This window comes from Palaemon carinicauda, chromosome 21 (assembly GCF_036898095.1).
Source record: "Palaemon carinicauda isolate YSFRI2023 chromosome 21, ASM3689809v2, whole genome shotgun sequence".
In the NCBI taxonomy this organism is placed as follows: Eukaryota; Metazoa; Arthropoda; class Malacostraca; order Decapoda; family Palaemonidae; genus Palaemon; species Palaemon carinicauda.
In genome coordinates this window covers 29623164-29645692 of record NC_090745.1, presented here as the reverse complement: position 1 = coordinate 29645692, position 22529 = coordinate 29623164, and the positions used below count along the sequence as shown (strand labels likewise).

At 46.0% G+C, this 22529-nt stretch overlaps 1 protein-coding gene across 1 annotated transcript in view; it reads left to right on the top strand.

Moving 5' to 3' along the window:
- Positions 1-1756: 1756 nt before the first annotated feature.
- Positions 1757-22529, top strand: part of LOC137614810 (putative N-acetylated-alpha-linked acidic dipeptidase) — a 154387-nt gene continuing 133614 nt past the window's right edge. The window contains exons 1-6 of the mRNA XM_068344474.1: positions 1757-2010; positions 7743-7899; positions 15056-15193; positions 15918-16040; positions 18847-19030; positions 19454-19544. Of these exons, the coding sequence (XP_068200575.1) occupies positions 1757-2010; positions 7743-7899; positions 15056-15193; positions 15918-16040; positions 18847-19030; positions 19454-19544 (947 nt within the window). The remainder of the gene's footprint in view (positions 2011-7742; positions 7900-15055; positions 15194-15917; positions 16041-18846; positions 19031-19453; positions 19545-22529) is intronic.

The following is a 22529-nucleotide window of genomic DNA, read 5'->3' as shown; positions in this document are numbered from 1 at the left end:
AAGTAATTCCCATGTTTAGCCTCACCCTATCATTCCTTATTGATTTGGATGAGAATTTACATTTTCTAGAATCTATGGATAAGGTATGATATACATTCTCTCTCAGAGAAAAGAGGCTAAACCCTTCCTCCCTCCTTGAGTGTCACCGCCGCTACAGGCGGCAACCACTTTCTTCTTCATTGCCGTCGAGCTCCGGCTTTGATTTAGATATTGACGAACTCAGGGTGCCCTTGTCTTGCCGCCGACGATGTTGCCAGCGAAGGAACCATGTTTCCTCTGCCGCCGCCGACGTCGTTAGCAGAGGAAGCCATGCTTCCTCAGTTCACTGTTGTAGGTAGGCGGCATACCTGACGCCACCAATCTTCCCAGTGAACTGCAAGACCCTTCCCCTTCCCCCTTCTGTCCTTTAGTGCCGTCGCAACATTCTTTCACCGGTATTCTGACAGTCATCCCGGCTTGCCAGGTTGACTGCGTTACCAGCTGGTACCCTGCCGGTGGCAGTTAGTGCAGCCACTTCAGCCACCTTCCCCTTACATCCTTCCTTCACCGGAAGTGAATCTCACTGGAGGAAGATTGAGCTGGCCCTGACGGCTGCCGGTGGGAAACCTAACATACTTTGAGAAGTCCTCAGACCTCCGTTGGACTGCCATACACAATTGTTGCCGGTGGCGGCAGCCCCGTTGTGGATGGGTGGGAGCCAGAATCAGATTCTTATCCCTTCCATTGGAACTCTCATTCGAGCAAGGAGACAGTAGGCGGCCTGATAGTCCTACAAAACCAATTGTTATGTTAACCATAATAATAGGAATCTCTCCTTCCTAAATGCTTTCTCTCTTCCTATCGGTTAGTGCTGCCAGGTACTAACCTAACCCCGGCAGTGCCCCGGCCAACTATAGTATACATCTATACAGTAGTACACACATTTTCGAACATACTCTGTGCTTCCTGTCGCAGTCTATTGTTTGGACCACGATTTTATGTTGAGGCTTGGTACTCCCTCAACACCCAGATGGTTTATTTCGATCATCAGGATCTTAAAAAATCACCGATCAATGTTAATATATACTACAGGTAGATAATGTTAGTATAGCGCTTACTAACCCTAACTCTAGTCCCTAGAGTTTACTCCTACCTTGTATTCTCCCTATCAGGGAACTAAATATTAATTACTGACGGAGGTCTCAGCAATGGCCTGGGAGGGGAAACACAGATATGTGTCTTTTCTACTTCCTTTCAAGCTTACTATCCTAAGCTACCATAAACGATAGTAATTACTATTGTTGATAAAAATTGTATTCTTTTATACCATTGATATAAAAAATTATATACTCATTGAGCCCCCTTTCCTTTACAGGAGGAGCCAATGGAGAAGTGTGCAGCCTTAGCCTGCAGCCACAAAGGCAAAGACTTTTGTGGCCACACGAAGTGCAGGACTCATGCCCCCTGCTGCATCGTGTCTGGAGTCCTCAAGTATTGGGATCCGAAGGGTTGTCCCACCTGTTAGACCCTGCTGGGCAACGGCTTTGGAGAAGCTCCCTCATTCAACATAGAGACGAGAGATACAGCAAGGGAGTCCCTTCACAAATGGGCAAGTAGATTTCAAAAGAATTTTCAGGGACCGTGCTTACCCAACGACTCCCTAAGGTGCCTACTGATCCCCAAGGCTCTACCAAGCGCGATGGTGCCCCAGGAACAGGTCCAGTCTTCCCTCATACAACTGAAGATCGACGCAGACATAGACAAGGCACTGGAAGGCATGGACATCCACCAAGAAAAGACATCAGAAGTGTTCAATGACACTGAGAAGGCCCTACTACAAGGAGGCCCCGAAGAAGATGTGAAACATCCACAAGCGGAGGAAGAAGGATCCGTTTCAACGGCAACCGAAGACCATCAGTTCACTGTGACGGCATATCAACCTATGCCGTTAATATCTTCAATCCCAACTCCACAACCAGTGGCACATGCCGTCAAGAATGAAGAGGTCCTCTCTTCGATTCAATGGATGATGTAGTTGTTCCAAAAGGTACAAGAGACGATGAGAGAATCACTCAGACTGCAACAGATACTATTGCAGGAGAGTACGGACTGCCGCGGACCTACCATGAGCTCTACTAAGAAGTCCCTTAAGGTGCTGAATCTCTCTCACTGCTCCGAAGCCAACCTCTGAAGGTATGCGGAGCATATGCCCATGATGAATGGGAAACTAATCGTCTCGGAGAAGTTGGGGACCAAACTGATTGAAGATCTTGAGTTCTGGCCTAACTTTTCAGCTTACCCAGAATGTTGCGTGAGACTGCGGGATGAACATGCAACCCGTGAGGAAAGGGTACCCAAAGAGGTCATTGTCTTCGAGCATGACAAGGCACAAGCCATCCTCCTGAATGAAAACCTTGAAAGGAGCCGGGTACACCAACCCCAAAGTCTCAGCACTGAGCAAGAGACATCCCACCTTTCTTGTTCCTTCCTCCATCTCTTTCCACTTTCGGAGAAAGTACTAGACTTTGCCATCAAGGCAGTCGATGAGGGAAAACCCTGCCCAACCCTAGAGGAATGCAAACCATTCTCTAGCACTGCCTGCCTATGAGGAGAAGTGGAAGGATGTCCAGCTAACCTTCTCCGTCTCTAAGTTGGATCCAGAGATAGCAGGCCAGCAGTTCAATGAGAACCTTCCGAAGTTGCCAGACCATCTTCTGAGGAGGAAACAGGAGACAAAGAGAATTACGTCCTTCCTTTCACATCAGAACTGCCTGGAAATGAGTGGAAGTCTACAGAAAGCCCCAGACTTCTATGCTTTCCTCAGAGCAAGGAAAGCCTGCAGAGAGTTTGTTTTGGCCTCAGCGACCATGAGACATGAACCAAGGAATCTGATTACCTCGAACATCTGGGGTAAAGACCTTTTTCTATAGGAACTGGTCCAAGAGATCATAGCCAGAGCAACCACGGAGAACTGGAACCTTCTCCAAAAGTGGGGCATGAGCTCAAAGAGGAAATCTTCCTCAAATGGAGGTCCCCAGCCTAAGAATATAAAGGCAAGGAGACCATGCAGACCGGCACAACTTTCTGCCATGACTATGACCACGATGCCTCAGACCACTTTCCAGATGGTCCCTCAACAACTGGTAGCTCAGTCGCCATTGTTTAACCCCAACGTTGAGAGGCAGTTGACTTCCTTTCGCCTTAGTCAGAAAGGAAATGGCCCTAAGAGAAGTTCACCCGGAGGTGATTCCTCCTGGGGACGAGTAGGACGAGGTCAGGAAAACAAATCCAAGGAGGGGTTCCAGGTAGGAGGCAGACCATATCACTTTCGGGATCGCTGGACCTTCGATCCCTGGGCCCACAGCCTATTAACGAATGGACTCAGGTGGAAATGGAACAGAACTCCACTGCATTTAACAAAATTCTTCCAACACTCCACCCCCCTGTGAGAAGAATATACCTCAGAACTCTTGAACAAGAAGGTAATAAGGAAAGCGAAGTCCATCAAATTCCAGGGAATGCTGTTTTGTGTTCCTAAGAAAGACTCAGACAAACTGAATGACACTGTCTCCACTCAACAAGTTCATCAAGAACAACAAGTTCCGGATGTTTACTTGGCAACACATAAGGACCCTTCTACCAAAAGGAGCAAATACAGTCTTAATGACCCAACAGATGCTCACTGGCATCTTCTATTGAACCGCCTTTTCTCATCCTACCTAGGATTCATGCTACAGAAGAAGTGTCTTCAGAGCAATGCCCTTCGACTGAATACAGCCCCAAGGATATTCACGAAGCCGGCAGACACAATCGTCCAGCAGCTACACTCCGAAGGAGTTCAAGTACTAGCATATCTAGACGATTGACAGGCATGGGCAGCATCCAAGACTACTTGTCTGCAGGCAGCCAACAAGGTGATCCAGTTCCTGTAACACCTGGGCTTCAAGATCAATCGCAAGAAGTCTCTCCTTCTTTCAGCTCAGAAGTTCCAATGGCTAGGAATCCAATGGGACTTAAAGTCACACCACCTCTCCATTCCATCCAAGAAGAGGAGAGAGATAGAGGGATCTGTCAAGAGACTAATCCGTCACAAGAGGATTTCAAGACGGCAATAGGAAAGAGTATTGGACTCTCTCCAGTTTACGGCAGTGACAGACCCGGTGCTAAAAGCACGTCTAAAAGATGCGTCGGGAGTCAGGAGAAGATATGTATCAAATGCTTGAAAAGATCAACCAAGGTTGACCCCGACCCTGTTGCGCACACAGGTAAGGCCGTGGTCAATATCTATGAGCCTAGCACGAACAATTCTCCTGCAACCACCACAACCATCAGTGGAGGTACACATGGACTCCTCCTCGAAAGGATAGGGTGACCATTCTCACGAGAGAAAAGTGCAAGGGAATTGGTCGCACCAGTTCAAAACTTATCATATCAACATTTTGGAAGCTATGGCAGTTTTCCTACGTTGAAGAGATTATTCCCTCGCAGAACAATCCACATCAGATTGGCCCTGAACAACGAAGGGATAGCAAAATGTCTAAATCGACAAGGTTTGAGATCATCTCACATCAGACATGTGATATTAGTCACCTTCCACCTGACAAGGAAGAAGGGATGGCACCTATCAGCTGTTCACCTACAAGGGTTCTGCAATGTGACGGCGGATGCTCTATACAGGCGAAAGCCCATAGAGACAGAATGGTCCCTAGACGCAGACCCATTCTCCTTCACCTCGGATAAAGTCCCGGAACTGCAGACTGACCTCTTCACAACAAGCGACAACAAAAGACTACCTTGTTATGTAGCCCCTTAGATGGACCCTCAAGCAGAGGCGATGGACACCATGTCCCTTGACCGGAACAGGTGGTATCACATTTACCTGTTTCCACCTACCATCCTCCTGCTAAGAGTCCTCGACAAGCTAAGATCCTTCAGAAGGACAGCAGCAGTAGTAGCCCCCAAGTGGCCCCCAAGTGGCCCAAAAGCAATTGGTTCCCTCTAGTTCTAGAACTGAAACTGAAGCTGTTCCCTCTGCCAGACCCAGCATTATCCCAACTGGTCCAGAAGTCAACTGCCTACGCTTCATCCTCGAGAACCAACAACCTACATCTCGCGATTTTCTCGCCCTAGCGGCGAACAAAAGGTTCAGAATCTTTAATGATAAAGTTGACTTCATCGAAGAGCATAAGTCAAGTTCGAATAGGAGACAATATGAGTCGTCATGGAAGAAATGGGTGTCCTTTGTGAAATCAAAGGAACCGACAGAAATATCTATAGATTTCTGTCTAGCTTTCTTCACATTAATACACAAACAAGGCCTGGCTTCCACTACGATTAATTCGTGTAAGTCAGCCATGGCTAGACCACTTCTGTATGCTTTTGGAGTGGACCTCTAGTGAGATCTTTAAAAAGATCCCAAAAGCATGCGCTAGACTTAAGCCAGCAACCCCACCAAAGCCCATCACGGAGTCTTTGAACTAAGTCTTGCACTATGCTTCAAACCTAAACAATGAGAATTGTACTCTAAAGGATCTAACACAGAGTAATTTTTCTGTTTGCCATAGCCTCAGGGGCTAGAGTTAGTGAAATAGTGGCCTTATCTAGAAACGAAGGCCATATTCAGTTCTTAGACACAGGAGAACTGAACCTCTTTCCTGATCCTGCCTTTCTTGCCTAGAATGAGCTACCCACCAAGAGGTGGGGTCCTTGGAGAATTTGTCCACTGAATGAAGATACCTCTCTGTGCCCAGTAGAGTGTCTTAAGGTCTATCTTCGAAGAACTTCAGTCTTCAAGGGAGGACAGCTCTTCAGAGGGGAAACCTCAGGATCAAACCTATCCCTAAGACAACTAAGAACAAAGCTCACCTACTTTATTCGCAGAGCGGATCCTGACAGTACACCTGCAGGTCACGATCTGAGGAAAGTTGCTTCTTCGTTGAACTTCTTTCAACACATGGACTTTCGAAGACTCCGCTCATACACTGGGTGGAGATCATCCAGGGTCTTTTACAAACACTATGCGAAGCAAGTACATGAAATAAAACATTTTATGGTGGCGGCGGGTAGTGTTATAAAACCCGTCGTCTAGCGCTGCGATGAACAGTGAACTACTTTGGGACTTTTCCAGTGCATCGGGTGCAGGGGTACACTTACCCTCGAGTGCAAATCACAACAATGATTAACACACTGTTCCATATAGGTGCATATCCAACCAATAACACCAGTGCCGAGTGAACGTTTGCGTCATAGTGTTTATGCATTCCCAAAATCTGTACAAGTCAGTCAGATTTGGTTTCACATCTCCATTGAGTGGCATTATTCAGATAATGAAATTACATATTTTTTCTACAAGAGAAAATATGGACCCTGATGTTTTTTCAATGATGGATCAGATTTATACTCTATTGTAACTACATTTGATAATCTAGTTGCAAGGTAAAAATACTAAACATATTTGCGTCTTATTGCTGCTATCTCAGTTGCAGACAAATAAAACATGCTGGAGTTTTAATTAAACCCTAGAAGGGCCCAACTCCAAATCAGGATACAGATTTCCAAGGTATGTGAAAGGTAATCTCTAAAGTTTTACCTTCCGTTCCTACGGAAATTCAAGCCTTGAATCCTTATTGTCAATGTCGACACTTTCCTTGCAGGGGGCAGGAAGCACTAAACCAGTTCCAGGTCTAGTGGAAATGACAGTTAACTGGAATTTCACATAAAAGTCTAGCAGACCAGATAAGGAAAACCATTCAAGGTAGAAGGCACATAAACAAACCCACAGCTATAGTAATTTCAAGTTAATTCTTTAGTATGTTTCCATCAGGACTACATGGCTGAGCCCAAAAAACGGATTTTGAGCAAAGCGAAAAATCTATTTTTGGGTGAGAGTGCCATGTCGTCCTGATGGACCCTCCCTTTGCTGACCCCTCTTAAAATTACTTTATCTGCGGTCATTCCTGCTTAACGACAAGAGAAGGAATGAAGTCATAGTAGTAATGGGGAAGGATGTCCACCAGGTACCTAGATCGGCACCCCCTTATTTCGCCACGCTTCCCCCCTTTCATCAAAGACTTAAATCTATTCGGGGTGAAGATTGCTATGTGCCGTATCTAAAAATACGTCCCCTAATATTATGCGATATTCTTAATTGGATACTCGCGCCATGAGTTAGAATCCTGGAGACCTTCGGTTTATTTCTTTGGGAGTATCACTGTAGCAAATATCCCTTAGAAAGCTACCTAAAGGAACCTTCCCTCAGGATGACATGGCACTCTCACCCAAAAATAGATTTTTCTCTTTGCTCAAAATCCGTTTTATGCATATCTACAACCTGTATTTGTGTTTAAGTGGTAGGCCTATATGTTTGTATTTTTTTATGAACAACTAATATATTGTAATTTACTTACTGTTAATTAGCAATTGAAATTAAGCAGATCCTGAGCAACCACCTGTGTAAGCACGTCTGTAATAGAGCATTGATGTAAGAAATTGTTGTGGGTATGAAAAAAAATGGTTTGGGGTAAATAAAAATTGGTTTTGGATTAAAGATCCAATATTCCATCATTACCATGTGCATGTTATTAGTAGTAACTTGAAATGACTCCAGGGCAATTATTATAGCATGGTTACTTTTGGGCTTACCACATTATACAGCATTTAAGCTTAGAATATCACCCATTTGGATGGAGAATAACCAGCCATTTGTGCCAAGACCAAAAAGTTAAGACATTTATGTGACATTCTAAATCCAAAACTTTTTGCAGGGAAATAACCAGAAAACCTAGTCTTGGTGGCACCGAGGGAGAGCGGGAATTGGCCAGGTGGATCGAGGGTCGTTGGAAGGAACAGGGTCTTGACGAAGTGCATCTCGTTCCATATGAAGTTCTCCTCTCATACCCAAGTCCTGATGTTCCTAATCTGGTCAGTATTTTTTCTAATCCTCTTTTTGGGCTCAAGCCATGGCGTCCTGATGGAAGGTTCCTGTTTGGTAGCTTCCTTGGGTATAAGACTACTAAGATATTCCCAGAGAATTTAACCACAGGTTATCACAGAATTCTAACTTCTGGAGCGAGTATCTCAAAGGTTTCCCTTTAAGACATCGTAATACAACAGGGGACACGCATGTCTGGTCGTGCCACATAGCTATCTCCACCCCGAACAGAGTTAACGCTTCGGTGTGTAAGGGCTGAGAATAGCTGGGAGCCGTTCCACAGCTAATCTCACTCGTGGCTACTACTGATACTCGAGACGTAAACAAACGGACGCCATTGCTCTAATGACGTCACGAGCGTCTTTATCCTTTGTTTAGTAGCTGCCCTACTGAGACGGATTTTCCCTTGTGTGAACTTTATCGTTTTGCATCTTCGCTATGTCGTTACCTTCAGCCTCGCCTTCTTCTGGAAAGGAGGAGCAGATGAAGTGCGATTTCGCATACTGTGCCGTGAAACGCTCCCAGTTTTACGGACATACGGCGTGCAGGACTCACGCCCCTTGCTCAGACAAGAGAGGGGATTGGAAGTTCTGGAATCCACTGGATTGTACGGTCTGCCAGGCCTACCTAGTTGAGGCCTTCCATAACCCTCCCTCAGCGGAGGTTAGAGACATTGCTCGTGAGAAACTGCGCAAGTGGGTGCGTGGTTTTCAGAGGAATGCCACTGGACCGTACCTGGCCACCGAAGAACTGAGGTCCCTGCTGTTCCCTAAGGCCTCCCCTGATTCAGTGGTTCCAAAGGAAGCAATCCCCACTGTCCAAATTACGGTGGAACCTGATGTGGTCATGGCTCAGTCCATGCACGAGTGTCGCCTAGATTCCGAAGAGGATGAACAGATCTCTGACGTCTCGGAAGACACGGAGAAGACGCTTATGGCTCAAGGAGCCGAAGAGGACGAAGACAAGGTGGAATACACCGAGTCGGAGATTGGAGCTACTCCCTCGTCCATCCCTCCGCCTACTCCTACACCGACGGATGTGTCCATTCCGTCTACCTCCTCGACCCCGGATCCTTCTTCCTCTACACAAGAACTGATCCGACTGATTAGAGCTGTCATGGACGACAGACTGAAGGAGAACCAGGAGTCCATCAGGTCTATGATTGGATCCAGAGAACCGAAGAAGATCTCGGTTAAGGATCTCCCAGCTTGCTCTCATGCCAACCCGTGGAGGTATGCAGAGCATATGGTTATTGCGACCGGCAGGATATTTGTTAGTGACAAAATCGGCACGGTCCCGTTGGAAGATGTGGAATTCTTCCCAAGCTTCGAGGCCTACCCGGACTGTTACGTCCGGCTTCGTTCTGAACCTGCCTCGAAGGAGGAGACCGAACCTAAGGAAGAGATAGTGTTCGATCTCGCAAAGGCCCAGGCTATGCTAGCCTCCGCATTTAAGAGCAGGGGCTTTACCTGCTCTAAGCTTCCTGCCTTGAGCAAGAAGCATCCTACTTATGTCGCTCCCGACACTGCGATTCTTCCATTTTTGGAAAAGGCCTTGGCTGCATGCCTTAAGGCGGCGGAAGAAGGGAAACCCTGCCCTGCACTGGAGGAGTGCAGACCCTTCTCCATCGTAACGCCCCCTGACACTAGACAATGGAAAGATGTCCAACATACTTTCGTTGTGGGTAGGCTTGATCCTGACGTTGCCGGACGTCAGTTTAATGAAGACCTCCCTAAGCTCAATGATCACCTCCTTCGCCGGGAACAAGACACGAAGGAGAGGCTTGCAGCGTCTCTTTCTCATCAAGTCCAACTTGAAGTTATGGCCTGTGACACAGCAGTACCCGATCACTACATGGTACTGGCCAAATCCCACTTACTGACGGTAATGAAGGACTTGTACCATTTCATAAAGGCTCGTAGAGCCTGTCGTGAATTCGTGTTTGTCGGTGCCACCGTGAAACACGAACCCCGGAGGCTGATTTCCTCCAACATCTGGGGAAAGCACCTGTTTCCTTCGGACCTTGTCAAGGAAATAACGGACAGAGCCGCCACGGAGAATAGGAACCTTCTCCACAAGTGGGGCATGTCCAGGAAAAGGAAAACCTCTCAGGACGATGGACCTCAGCCTAAGAGGAAACCTCAGAAACCGAAACCCCAGCAACGTCAACAAAGACGTCAGTTTCCGGGACCCGCTACCTCCCAAGTGGTTGCCCAACCACAACAGACCTTTCAATTGGTCCCCCAACCGGTGTTGTCACAGTCACCGGTCTTCACCCCTGCCTTTGAACAGCCATCCACTACCTTTCATGCCAGAGGTAGAGGCTCGTCCAGGGGTGCAAGCAGAGACGCCTCTCGTCGTCCCTCCAGAGGTAGAGGAGGAAAGGGAGCTAGCGGCCGAGGCAACAAGTCCTCGGGACACCAGAAGCAATGAAGTGCTTCCGGTGGGAGGAAGACTCCGCCAATTCCAGGATCGTTGGACCTTCGATCCTTGGGCACACAGCATCATCAAGAACGGTCTAGGCTGGAGTTGGGTGCAACCACCCCCAATCTTCCAGCGGTTCTTCCAACAATCGACCCCCATTCTGGAAGAATATATTCTAGACCTCTTGAACAAGAAGGTGATAAGGAAGGTAAAGTCCACCAGGTTCCAAGGGAGACTGTTTTGCGTTCCCAAGAAGGACTCAGACAAGCTCAGAGTCATTCTGGACTTATCCCCCCTCAACAAGTTCATAGAGAACAACAAATTCAAGATGCTGACGCTTCAACAAATAAGGACCCTTCTGCCTCAAGGTTCCTACACGGTCTCTATAGACCTGGCGGATGCCTATTGGCACATTCCAATGAACCATCACGCTTCCTCCTACCTAGGATTTCGACTCCAAAGGAAAAGCTACGCCTTCCGGGCCATGCCATTCGGCCTCAATGTGGCCCCTCGGATCTTCACAAAGCTGGCGGATGCCATAGTACAACAGCTCCGCCTAAGAAACGTCCAGGTGATGGCCTACCTCGACGACTGGCTAGTCTGGGCTCCATCGCCCGAAGAGTGTACAAAGTCTTGCGACGAAGTTACCCAGTACCTAGAACACCTGGGATTCAAGATCAACGAGAAGAAATCTCGCCTCTCTCCAGCTCAGAAGTTTCAGTGGCTGGGAATCCACTGGAATCTTCAGTCACACCGCCTTTCCATCCCCCAGAAGAAAAGGAAGGAAATAGCAGGGTCTGTCAAGCGACTACTGAAATCCAAACGCATTTCAAGACGACAGCAGGAACGAGTTCTAGGCTCTCTACAATTCGCCTCAGTGACAAACCCAGTGCTTCGTGCACAGCTAAAGGATGCCGCGGGAGTCTGGAGACGATCGGCATCCATCGCTCGAAGAGACCTCAAGAGACGGCTTCCAAACAGACTTCGACGCCTCCTAAAGCCGTGGTCGGAAGCAATGGCCCTGAAAAGGTCCATTCCTCTCCAACACCCTCCTCCATCACTCAACATCCACACGGATGCCTCACTGGAGGGCTGGGGAGGTCACTCCCACCTGAAACAAGCTCAAGGGACCTGGTCTCCACTATTCAAGACGTTCCACATAAACATCTTGGAGGCCATGGCGGTCCTTCTTACTCTGAAGAAGCTATCCCCGCCTCCCTCGATCCACATCCGTCTAACCCTAGACAACTCGGTGGTAGTTCGTTGTCTCAATCGCCAGGGCTCAAGATCGCCCCAGATAAATCAGGTGCTTCTCCCAATCTTCCGTCTGGCGGAGAAGAAGAAGTGGCACCTGTCTGCAGTTCACCTACAAGGATTCCGCAACGTGACAGCGGATGCTCTATCTCGGACAAACCCGATAGAGTCGGAATGGTCTCTAGACGCAAGATCATTCTCCTTCATCTCTCATCAAGTCCCAGAACTTCAGATAGATCTCTTTGCAACGAGCGACAACAATCAACTTCCTCTGTACGTAGCCCCGTACGAGGACCCCAAAGCAGAAGCGGTGGACGCCATGTCACTGGACTGGAACAGATGGTCGAAGATATACCTGTTCCCTCCCACCAACCTTCTGTTGAAAGTCCTCTCCAAACTGAGAACCTTCAAAGGGACAGCGGCCCTAGTGGCTCCCAAGTGGCCCCGGAGCAACTGGTACCCCCTGGTCCTGGAGCTGCAGCCCAAGCTGATCCCTCTCCCGGGCCCAGTTCTCTCTCAACAAGTACAGAAGTCGACTGTCTTCGCTTCATCATCGAAAATCAAGGACCTTCATCTCATGATTTTCTCTCCCTTGCCGCAAAGAAGAGGTTTGGGATCTCGAAGAAAAGTCTAGACTTCCTAGAGGAATACAAGACCGAATCCACGAGACGGCAATATGAATCATCCTGGAGGAAATGGGTCTCCTTTGTTAAAGCAAAAAATCCTAAAGAAATCACCATTGATTTCTGTATGTCCTTCTTCATTCACCTTCATGGACAAGGATTAGCAGCCAATACGATTTCAACCTGCAAATCGGCTTTGACTAGACCAATTCTATATGCTTTCCAAATTGATCTGTCCAACGACATCTTTAACAAACTGCCGAAAGCATGTGCTCGCCTACGCCCAGCACCCCCTCCGAAACCGATCTCCTGGTCACTAGACAAGGTGCTCCATTTCGCCTCAAACTTGGACAACGATTCATGCCCCCTCAAGGATCTGACTCAGAAAGTTATATTTTTATTTGCTCTCGCCTCGGGAGCTCGAGTCAGCGAAATAGTGGCATTATCAAGAGAAGAGGGACACATCCTGTTTGCTGATTCAGGAGAAGTGACCCTCTCCCCTGATCCGACGTTTCTCGCCAAAAATGAATTACCCACCAAAAGATGGGGCCCTTGGAGAATATGCCCCCTGAAGGAGGATGTCTCTCTATGTCCAGTAGAGAGCCTCAAGGTCTATCTTCGCAGAACTTCAAACTTTGGTGGAGGCCAACTCTTCAAAGGAGAAACATCGGGCAGCGACCTGTCACTGAAACAATTAAGAGCGAAAATCACCTACTTCATTCGCAGAGCGGATCCGAACAGTACACCCGCTGGTCATGATCCTAGAAAAGTGGCATCTTCTCTGAACTTCTTTCAGAGCATGGACTTTGAGAGCCTTAAAAACTTTACGGGCTGGAAGTCCTCGCGAGTTTTCTTTAAACATTATGCGAAACAAGTGCACGAAATCAAACATTTTGTGGTAGCCGCAGGTAGTGTTATGAAACCTGCACCTAACTCTGCGTAGAACAGTGAGTTATTTGGGACTCTAACTCTTCGGGTGCCTATGTTGACCCTCGAGTGATTCATAGTGATGTCTAAAAACACTTAGTGCTTTTATAACTGTTCTTATCCCAGGTGAAATGTCATAGTGTTACACAAGTGCCGCATGCCTTGAGCATGATGTGTTATTTAAAGACTTGCGTTCCTCGAGAACGAGTACCTACTAATCCTGAAATTCCCTTTCAGATTCAAGAGCAAGCCTTTATTTCTATGTACATTATTATTACTGTAAATGAACTTTACTTTTGCTGTAAATTATTTAATTTCTGCATTGTGAAATAAAATTTCTATTTTATTACTTATGCGTCTCTTTCAGCTCCTACTTACTATGAAATACATACTGTCATAGTTTTATTTATTCCTCCTTTCTTATGGTCATGAAGAATTTAAGATGTCTATCCTTAAATTATATTCACCTTGTCTCAGTAAGGTTCCTACTCGAATACTTACTTCTGATAATCAGGAGATGAATCCTACACACAGTGCCCAACCACCACTGACCTACTCAGAATGTTCCTATACAAATATCAAACATTCTGCTTCATCTCTAAGCTCTTAAAGAGCTCTTCTGTCAAGATGAATAGTCCTTCAATACCACTTTGACGTCGGCATAGCCCATGGGAACTTCCTACCAATGGGGGGCAGGATACTTCGTTCCTATGGTTCTTATCTAAGATTACTTTGCTATTTTGTCAATGCCTAGGCACTTAACTCTGGGGGAAAATCTACCACGATACATTGATTCTCTGGTACTCTTCCATCAGGACGCCATGGCTTGAGCCCAAAAAACGGATTTTGAGCGAAGCGAAAAATCTATTTTTGGGTGAGATAGCCATGGCGTCCTGATGGACCCTCCCTACTACTTCGTCAGTTTGTTCCCACCCTACACAATTGTATCATGGTGATGGGCAGCAACTGGCGCCAGGATAAAGACGCTCGTGACGTCATTAGAGCAATGGCGTCCGTTTGTTTACGTCTCGAGTATCAGTAGTAGCCACGAGTGAGATTAGCTGTGGAACGGCTCCCAGCTATTCTCAGCCCTTACACACCGAAGCGTTAACTCTGTTCGGGGTGGAGATAGCTATGTGGCACGACCAGACATGCGTGTCCCCTGTTGTATTACGATGTCTTAAAGGGAAACCTTTGAGATACTCGCTCCAGAAGTTAGAATTCTGTGATAACCTGTGGTTAAATTCTCTGGGAATATCTTAGTAGTCTTATACCCAAGGAAGCTACCAAACAGGAACCTTCCATCAGGACGCCATGGCTATCTCACCCAAAAATAGATTTTTCGCTTCGCTCAAAATCCGTTTTCAAACTCTCAACTGCTAGGCATCATGCAAGTCTCAGAAGCTCTTGGAATAATACTTAAGTAGTTTTTATTAAATTAATCAGACACTTATCAAGTGCTTGTTTAAGCCATTAATGTTTGACTTATCAAGGACTGGTTTGTTGTTTGTGGAAAAAATTGCTTTGGTTTTTGTTTTTCCAAAGTCCCTTAACCCAAAGGCCTATTAAAAATGTCAGCAATGCCTTTTTATTCCAATACTGATATGCAAAAGTATAGCACATGTATTCACTTCCCAGGTTATTTTTATTCAGTTTAATGAAAGTATATTTATTTATTTCTTTGTGAAGTAAAAATGATATAAAATAATCAATATAAACTGGATAAATGGGATACTTCTGATAAGACTTTAATTGCTATGCACTTTAGGCATTGCTAAAGATCTTTGGACGCATCCATTCAGGCCCTCCCCCCTACCCTCCAGCATCACATCCACTTTTTATTCCTCTTTACCATGGTTTCCAGTTCTGGGGGTATTGATGAATACAAAACTCTATGCCAGTCATCTTAAACTTTCAGGTTCGCATTGTGGACAGTCTTGAAGATAAAGCTGTATGGGAATCTGCCTCGAAACAAAAGCCTCTGTATGCTGAAGAGGAGGCCTTGGCGGAACTCACGTTTACTTTTAATGGCTATGCATCTTCTGGCAATGTGACGGTAAGTCTTTGAAACTTATTTTTTTTCAGATGACTTTAACCACCTATTAGACAAAAAAGTTTTAGACATAGACAAAAAAGTTTTAGACATAAATCTGGTTTCATTTGGCAGTCGACCCTAAGCAGTGAAATTGAAGATTTCACATTAGATTTTTCCACTTCCAATTAAGCTTTTGTTTTCTGACAATTTAATTAAAAACTGTTTCAAAGGCTAATAATATTTAAGATTCGTTACCCAAACCATCCGTTTATTATTAATTTTATTAGATTTAGAGTAAATCACCTTGTAATATTTCCCCTATATTAAATATGGTTAAGTGGTCAGATTGATAAATTTGGTTAATTCATTGCTGAAGCATATTATAAGCTTAAACATTTCCATCTATAATCATAAAGGCAGGCCATTTGTATTATCATTTATGATTCTCTTCATTGAAATCTAACTTTCTTAATAGTTAAGGGTTTTATGAATTATTGTAGATTTAACTCCTCCATCAAACTCTTTAGACCTAGAGTTATTGATGGCTATGGTTTGAGAATTAGAGTTGAATTGCTTTAAATGGCATAAATTGTATAGTACTTGCTAAAGTAATTTTAATAGTAAGCTGTAGTTATCATAAGTAGCTTACAGTCTTCATGCAAAACCGTAACGTTTAGATACCACTTAAAATACAGTATGGAAAATGAGAAGAGGTCAGATTAATTGTTTTTATTTCTTTCCACAGGGTGAAATAGTTTACGCTTTTTATGGACAGGAGAAGGATTTTGACCTTCTGGCAAGTAAAGGTATTGATATTGCAGGCAAGATTGTTATTGCAAGATATGGAAAAATCTTCAGAGCTAATATTGTAAGTGTTTTCTCAGTCTGGTATCAGTGGAGGAAGGTTTTAGAAAAAGATGTATTGTGATTATTGTTTGAATAGTGGTATTAGTAAATCCTATATTTCAAGGAGTTTTGATATTCATAATGGTGCCGAGTGCCTTCCATGGTTCCAGTGACTGGTCTCTGGCCTAAATTTCCTAGTCCATTGCAATCTAAGTCTTTCCCCTCCGTAGTTGTTGAATTTTTTTCTGCCTATTGACGTAATTTTGAAAATATGTAAATTTAATCTAGGGTTTGAAATTAGTGCACCGCTCACAGTGCACCTGGAATTTTCAGGGACTGTTTGGAATCCTAGCTGCACTTTTAACCCTTTTACCCCCAATGGACGTACTGGTACGTTTCACAAAACTCATCCCTTTACCCCCATGGACGTACCAGTACGTCCTTGCAAAAAACTTTTTTTACATTTTTTTGCATATTTTTGTTAACTTTATGAGAAACTTCAGGCATTTTCCAAAATAATGAGACCAACCTGACACCTCTATGATGAAAATTAAGGCTGTTAGAGCAATTTAAAAATAATATATTGCAAAATGTGCTTGAAAAAAAAAATGCAAAAAGCAAAAGCCATACCAAGAAGGCGTTAGGTATACTGTACTGCCCGATTATATGGATAGGGCACGTGATATAGTCCCCGGCGGTCCCGACCTTCCCCCTCCCCCGACTGATGGCCAATCGAGACGACGGGAGGGGGGGGGGCGGGGACGAGAACCGCCCGGGGTGAATGAGACTATGTAGCAACCCGTGAGATAATCTCGGTCCTCAATATGTCGGAATGTTGAGGGAAGACTGAGGAACAAGCATGCTTGGCCCGTATTGTCATAGCCAACAACCATCGAGTAAGAGGAGAGATGTGCTCTGGGAGGGGTGGGGGGTTTTACAGGGGAATCACGTGGACAGGTGGTGGTAGGCAGGGCTACCAACTGGAGATCCCCTCAACACAACATGGAAAATCCCAAAAATATGATCATAATGGAGTGTGACAATAAAAACAATATGAACTGTTAAAATACTTAAAAGTAAATAATGAATAAAAGCGTAATCACGTAAAAAAGGCTAGGCATGCAAAGTTAATATGGCAAGAGAGGGACTCGAGCGAGTGGCAAGGGAGGAAGCATGACGTCATCTTGGAAGATGGAAAACAGGGGTACCAACCTTACTACTGAAGCGGGTAGATACCGAACAGTAACACAAATAAAGAGCTACGCGAGAGTCCCACTCGAACCAAAACGTAAAACTATGTGGAGCGAAAATAAAACTAATAGTCATTTATAACATCAAAGTGAAATGCTCCTAGAAAAAACAGCAAAACAGTTCCCCGCGGGAACGCTATCCACTATATGCACGAAGGCAGGCATGCCAACATAACTGAGCCTTAATGATACGTAACACTGATACCATAGTATAATAATAATGATACGCTAAAGTTGAAAGCATATAATCGGTGTAAAGGTAAAATTCTCCCAAAAAGTTCGAACGAATAACAATGATGAAAAGAAAAAGTACGAACTAGCGAGAAAGGGCAGGACCGTGGAACCATTAACGGTTAGAACGGGAACGCTATTCACTATAAAACACTTCTGAATTAATAAAACAAAGGTTACACTGCCCATTTACGCTTAAAACTCATGGATAAAGTACTTAACTTCGATGGAGTAGCTTTGGGATTCCGCCATCGATACGTAGAAAGGGGAAAATAATCCAAAAAACACCGAGGTAAACACAACCAACTTAATCGTATCGGGTGCTAAAAGGAGTGATGGGCAAGCGTGGGTAGAGTTAGTAGTACTAGTCTGCGCGGCAGAGGAGGTTGAACCGCACCTCACTATTGAGGGATTTTGAAGAGGAGATATCTAAATGGTACGAGACCTCTGGTCTGTTACGCCCTAGATTATACCGACACCAATAGGTGAGCGAGCTAGTTCAACCTAGCATTCCTATGCATTTTTTCTCTGGTAATATTTTAGCAGTTATATTCCTTAGAAATGGTGCTATAGGAGCATTTCACTGGCCGGCACAGGTTGAGCCCAGAAACTTTTTTTTTACATTTTTTTGCATATTTTTGATAACTTTGAGAAACTTCAGGCATTTTCCAAAATAATGAGACCAACCTGACACCTCTATGATGAAAATTAAGGCTGTTAGAGCAATTTAAAAAAAATATATTGCAAAATGTGCTTGAAAAAAAAAAATGCCTGGGGTTAAGAGTTGGAAAGTTTCAAATAGCGTTGGGGGTAAAAGGGTTAACATAATGTAGTACCTCACCTTTGTTCTTGCAACCTTCTTACCATCTGCGTCTAACTACTCTTAACTCTCTTAACTTTACTTCATATTTACTTCATAGTATAACTGCAGAGCTTTCCCCCAGTTTTATTGTAGCACTGAATGGCCTCCAAGGTCATGGTTGTGCTATGTGGCCCACATTCTTAAATTCATATCTGTTGCCACTTCTTTATCCCATTTTGCTGTCCAACCTTTCTTGACTTTTACTTCATAATGTAGCTGCAGGGTCTCTCCCAGTTTCATTTGGGAGTTGAATGGACTCGCTGACCACAGTAAGTAATGTAGATAATGTCAATTTTTATGCACATTTTCATTAAATTTTATTTACATACATTACACTCCCCAGCCTCTTTGAAATCCCTCTAGCTTCAGTAATGGGCCATGTAGCCCAATTTTATAAATCCAATGCAACCAAATCCATATCTGCCTTGTGCATCACTTCTCAAGTCCAGATTGATCACTTGCTACACATTTGTTTTCTCTTGCAGGCAGAGATGGCAGAAGCTAGAGGAGCCATTGGTGTGGTCCTCTTCAGCGACCCCTTGGACTACGCCCCTGAAGGCTCTGATTTTGTCTATCCTAATTCTTACTTTATGCCTCCATCAGCTGCCCCGTTTGGCACGGTGAAGCTGGTTGATGGAGATCCTCTTACTCCATTTTATCCTGCCACAGGTAAACAGGGAATTGGTCTCACTTTCAATGGCTATCCTAAGATGTTTGTAGCTCTAGGAATAGTAATGCTTGATTGGGTATTTGTAGTAGAATTTTTAAAAGTTCAACTATGAGAAGAATTTATTACAAGATTGATATCCTCAGGATTCAGGTTTTCCTTGATGCTATTTGTTTTATTTTCCTTATTATGAAATATATGGTTGGAGTATCTTGTGAAATTTGTAAGTTTCGATCTTGCAAGTTTAAAGAATTGTATGTTTTATTGAATTTAGTTTACAGAGGCAGTACTTTTAAATGTGCTAAACACTTAATGTATACCTATAAAGTTTGTTGAATGTATGGAACCCTTTCTGATCTTTCCATACCCGAAGTTTACTATGAAATGAAGAAAAGCTTTCCTGATCTGTTTTCTCTCTAACTCAGAAAGTGCATTCCGCATCGCAGAGGAAGAAGCTGCGATTCCAAAGGTACCCGTTCAACCAATCAGCCCTGAGGATGCCTGGCAGATACTGAGGTAAGAATGCCACATGGAAGTTTTGCAGTATCTGATAACAGGATCTTCTGTTTTGCGTGTCTTCCAAGAGCTTTCAAAATTTAGGGACATCTGTATTAGATTTTAAGGGATGAAATCTCCTTTCACTTTGGTCTCTAAAGGGTAGTCTTAGTTGCCACAATTTTTAAATACAGTACTGATTTTAATTCAACCAAAGGAATGAAGATTAACTTTATTACATTGAAAAAGTTATATCAAATTCACTTTTACAGACCTTTTTCTTGTACTGTATTATTTGTAAGATGTAATGTTTAATCCATTTCCTCAATGTTAGTTTGAAGACCATATGAGAATTTTCAGTTTAGCAAATTAATTTCAAAAGTATCCTATACAGTATAAGGTACGGTATAGTGAATAACCTTAATCATTATTTGTTCCGTAACTGACATACAAACCACGCTATTTAATAGGGGTTATTACTTTCGGCGTAGCTGAAATGACGAGCCATTAGAGTTTTAATGAGGGTTTACTACCCCACCGCTAGTTAGTGGGGGGTAGGGAGGGTAGCCTGCTACACCCCCCCCCCCCCCTCACATACACCTGTGCTTGAGCTCACTTTGCTCTCGGCTTGGGTGGTAGTCGGACGTGTCCGCTCTCACCCTCGCCTCTCTGACAGCCATTAATGTCTTTCTGCTTTTTCTTCTACAGGTTTGTTTGTGAAGTTGGCCTATGCTATCATGCGCAAGTGTCCTGGATTACCCGACCGCCCATGTGGTACATTTATGTCGGCGGTCGATACGGACCCTCACACCCTTTGTCCTTACTGTAGGGGCCAACGATGTGATAGAACTAATAAGTGTGGTGAGTGTAGGGAGTGGTCTACCTCCCAGTGGGAGAGGTTTTCTCGGGGACGGAAGAAGTCCAGGCGGGATATTTCTCCTTCGAAGATTTTGAAAGTTGAAAACCCAAGGACTCTTCTTCCATTGCCCAAACCTCCTCCGAAGCTCCCACTCGATCGGTTTCTTCCGAGAAACCGTCAAGTGGTAGCGTAGACCGTGGTTCTGTTTCCGGACCTCGAGGTTCGAGAGATGGCGTTGCCTCCCCTAGCGAGGCAGCTCCACCTCTTCCCCCGGGGGAGGAATTAAATTTAAATGTTAATGTAACTGATTTATTTCAGCTTTGATCTTCCTTGGGGCTCGAAGGTTCGCCCTCCAAGGAAGCCTTGTTTGACATCATCCGGTTGGGTGCCGCTGTCAAGCAATCGCTGACGTTGGCAGAGGCTTACCCTCTGTCTATCGTTAACGTTGTGGTGGCAGAGGTATCCGATGTGGTATCTCCTAATACCTCTGCAACTGCTCAACCTGCTGTAGCTGAAGGCTTAATATCTCCCTCTGTTCAACCTTCGAGGGAGGAACTACTGTAAGTCCAACAGTCTCTCCTGACGGTGATTCTCCCCCTCGGGGGAGTTCACTCACAGAGACTCCTCTTCGGAGGACTGCTGATGGTCAGCTTGCTGACCCAACGGCCACCAGAGCCCGCATACGCCGTAAGGCTCTCCTTTCTCTTAGCCGGAGAGGCTTCCCTTCACCTCACAAGGGTGTGAGGAGGCGCCTCTTCGGTTCGTCGTCATCGCCGCAGTCCGCCGCAGAGGAGCCTCGTCATCAATCTCCGACTGTTCCTGCTACAACCCTGGACCTCTCTGCGGATCGTTCGCAATCCCCTTCGGTGGAAGGTTGTCCTTACAAAGGACACGCCGACCTTCCACCCGTCAGACCTGCTGACCTGCCGTCGCCGTTCCTGGCTGCTGATGCGCTGTGGGCGCCAACTAAACCTGTTTTTATTAAATAGGCACCGATCCCTTTGGGGCAACAAGGGTGTACGCGCAAATTAGCGCATACGTCCCTTACGCGCCATACAAAACATGCGCGTGAATGTTCAACTGACACCTCTGAGGTTTCGGAGTTAGCGTACAGGCGTTCTCCTACTGTTGCTGATATAGCGCGCCAGCGCTCACCTGCACGCTAGCGCGCATCTACTGACCTCTCTGAGGTTTTGGAGTTAGCGCACAGGCGCTCTCCTACTGTTCCTGAGATAGCGAGCCAGCGCTCACCAGCGCGCCAGCGCTCACCAGCGCGCCAGCGCTCACCAGCGCGCCAGCGCTCACCAGCGCTCACCAGCGCTCACCAGCGCTCACCAGCGCGCCAGCGCACACCTGCTGCCGAGGTTCCTGATAAAGCGCGCCAGGGCTCACCTGCGCGTCAGCACTCACCTGCGCGTCAGCACTCACCTGCGCGTCAGCACTCACCTGTGCGTCAGCGCTCGCCTGCTTGACAACGCGCTACTGCGCGCCCTCAACCTTCTGCGCGCCAGCATTCACCAACGCGCCAGTGCTCGCCTGCGCGCCAGCATTCACCAACGCGCCAGTGCTCGCCTGCGCGCCAGCGCTCTCCGCCCCAACGATCTCCTACGCGCCCACGATCTTCGGGTCTGGGTGCAGTAGGGAAGTTTAGAACTTCCCCTACTCGCCGGCGCACTCCAACGCTCCAGCGCTCGCCGACGCGCCGTCTACCTTCACCTGCGCGCCATCCCTCGCCATACCAACGACCTCCCACGAGGATGCGTGCACGCGCTCCCTGTGCGGCCACGCCCATCTCCTCCTGATGTGCGCCCACCAGAGGCGCACCAACGCACGAAGGTTCCAGCTGAGCACCCGCGTGCAAGAGACATCTCTCCTGCGCGCACGCGCCCATCGACATCTTCTAGAGCGCACGATCTCTCGCCCGCACGGGCTCTTCATCCTGATCCTGCGCGAAGATTCACCCTCACGCGCGAACGCGCAATCTGATTTCTGCGCATTCTATGAAGTCTCCTGCGCGCCCCAACGCGCCTTCACTCGCCCGCACGCGCCTTCACTCGCCCGCACGCGCACATCAGCAGTCTCCCGCGTGTGACCCTGGGTATTCCCCAACCCGCGAGCGCCAGCGCAATTGCCAGTACCCTCCCACA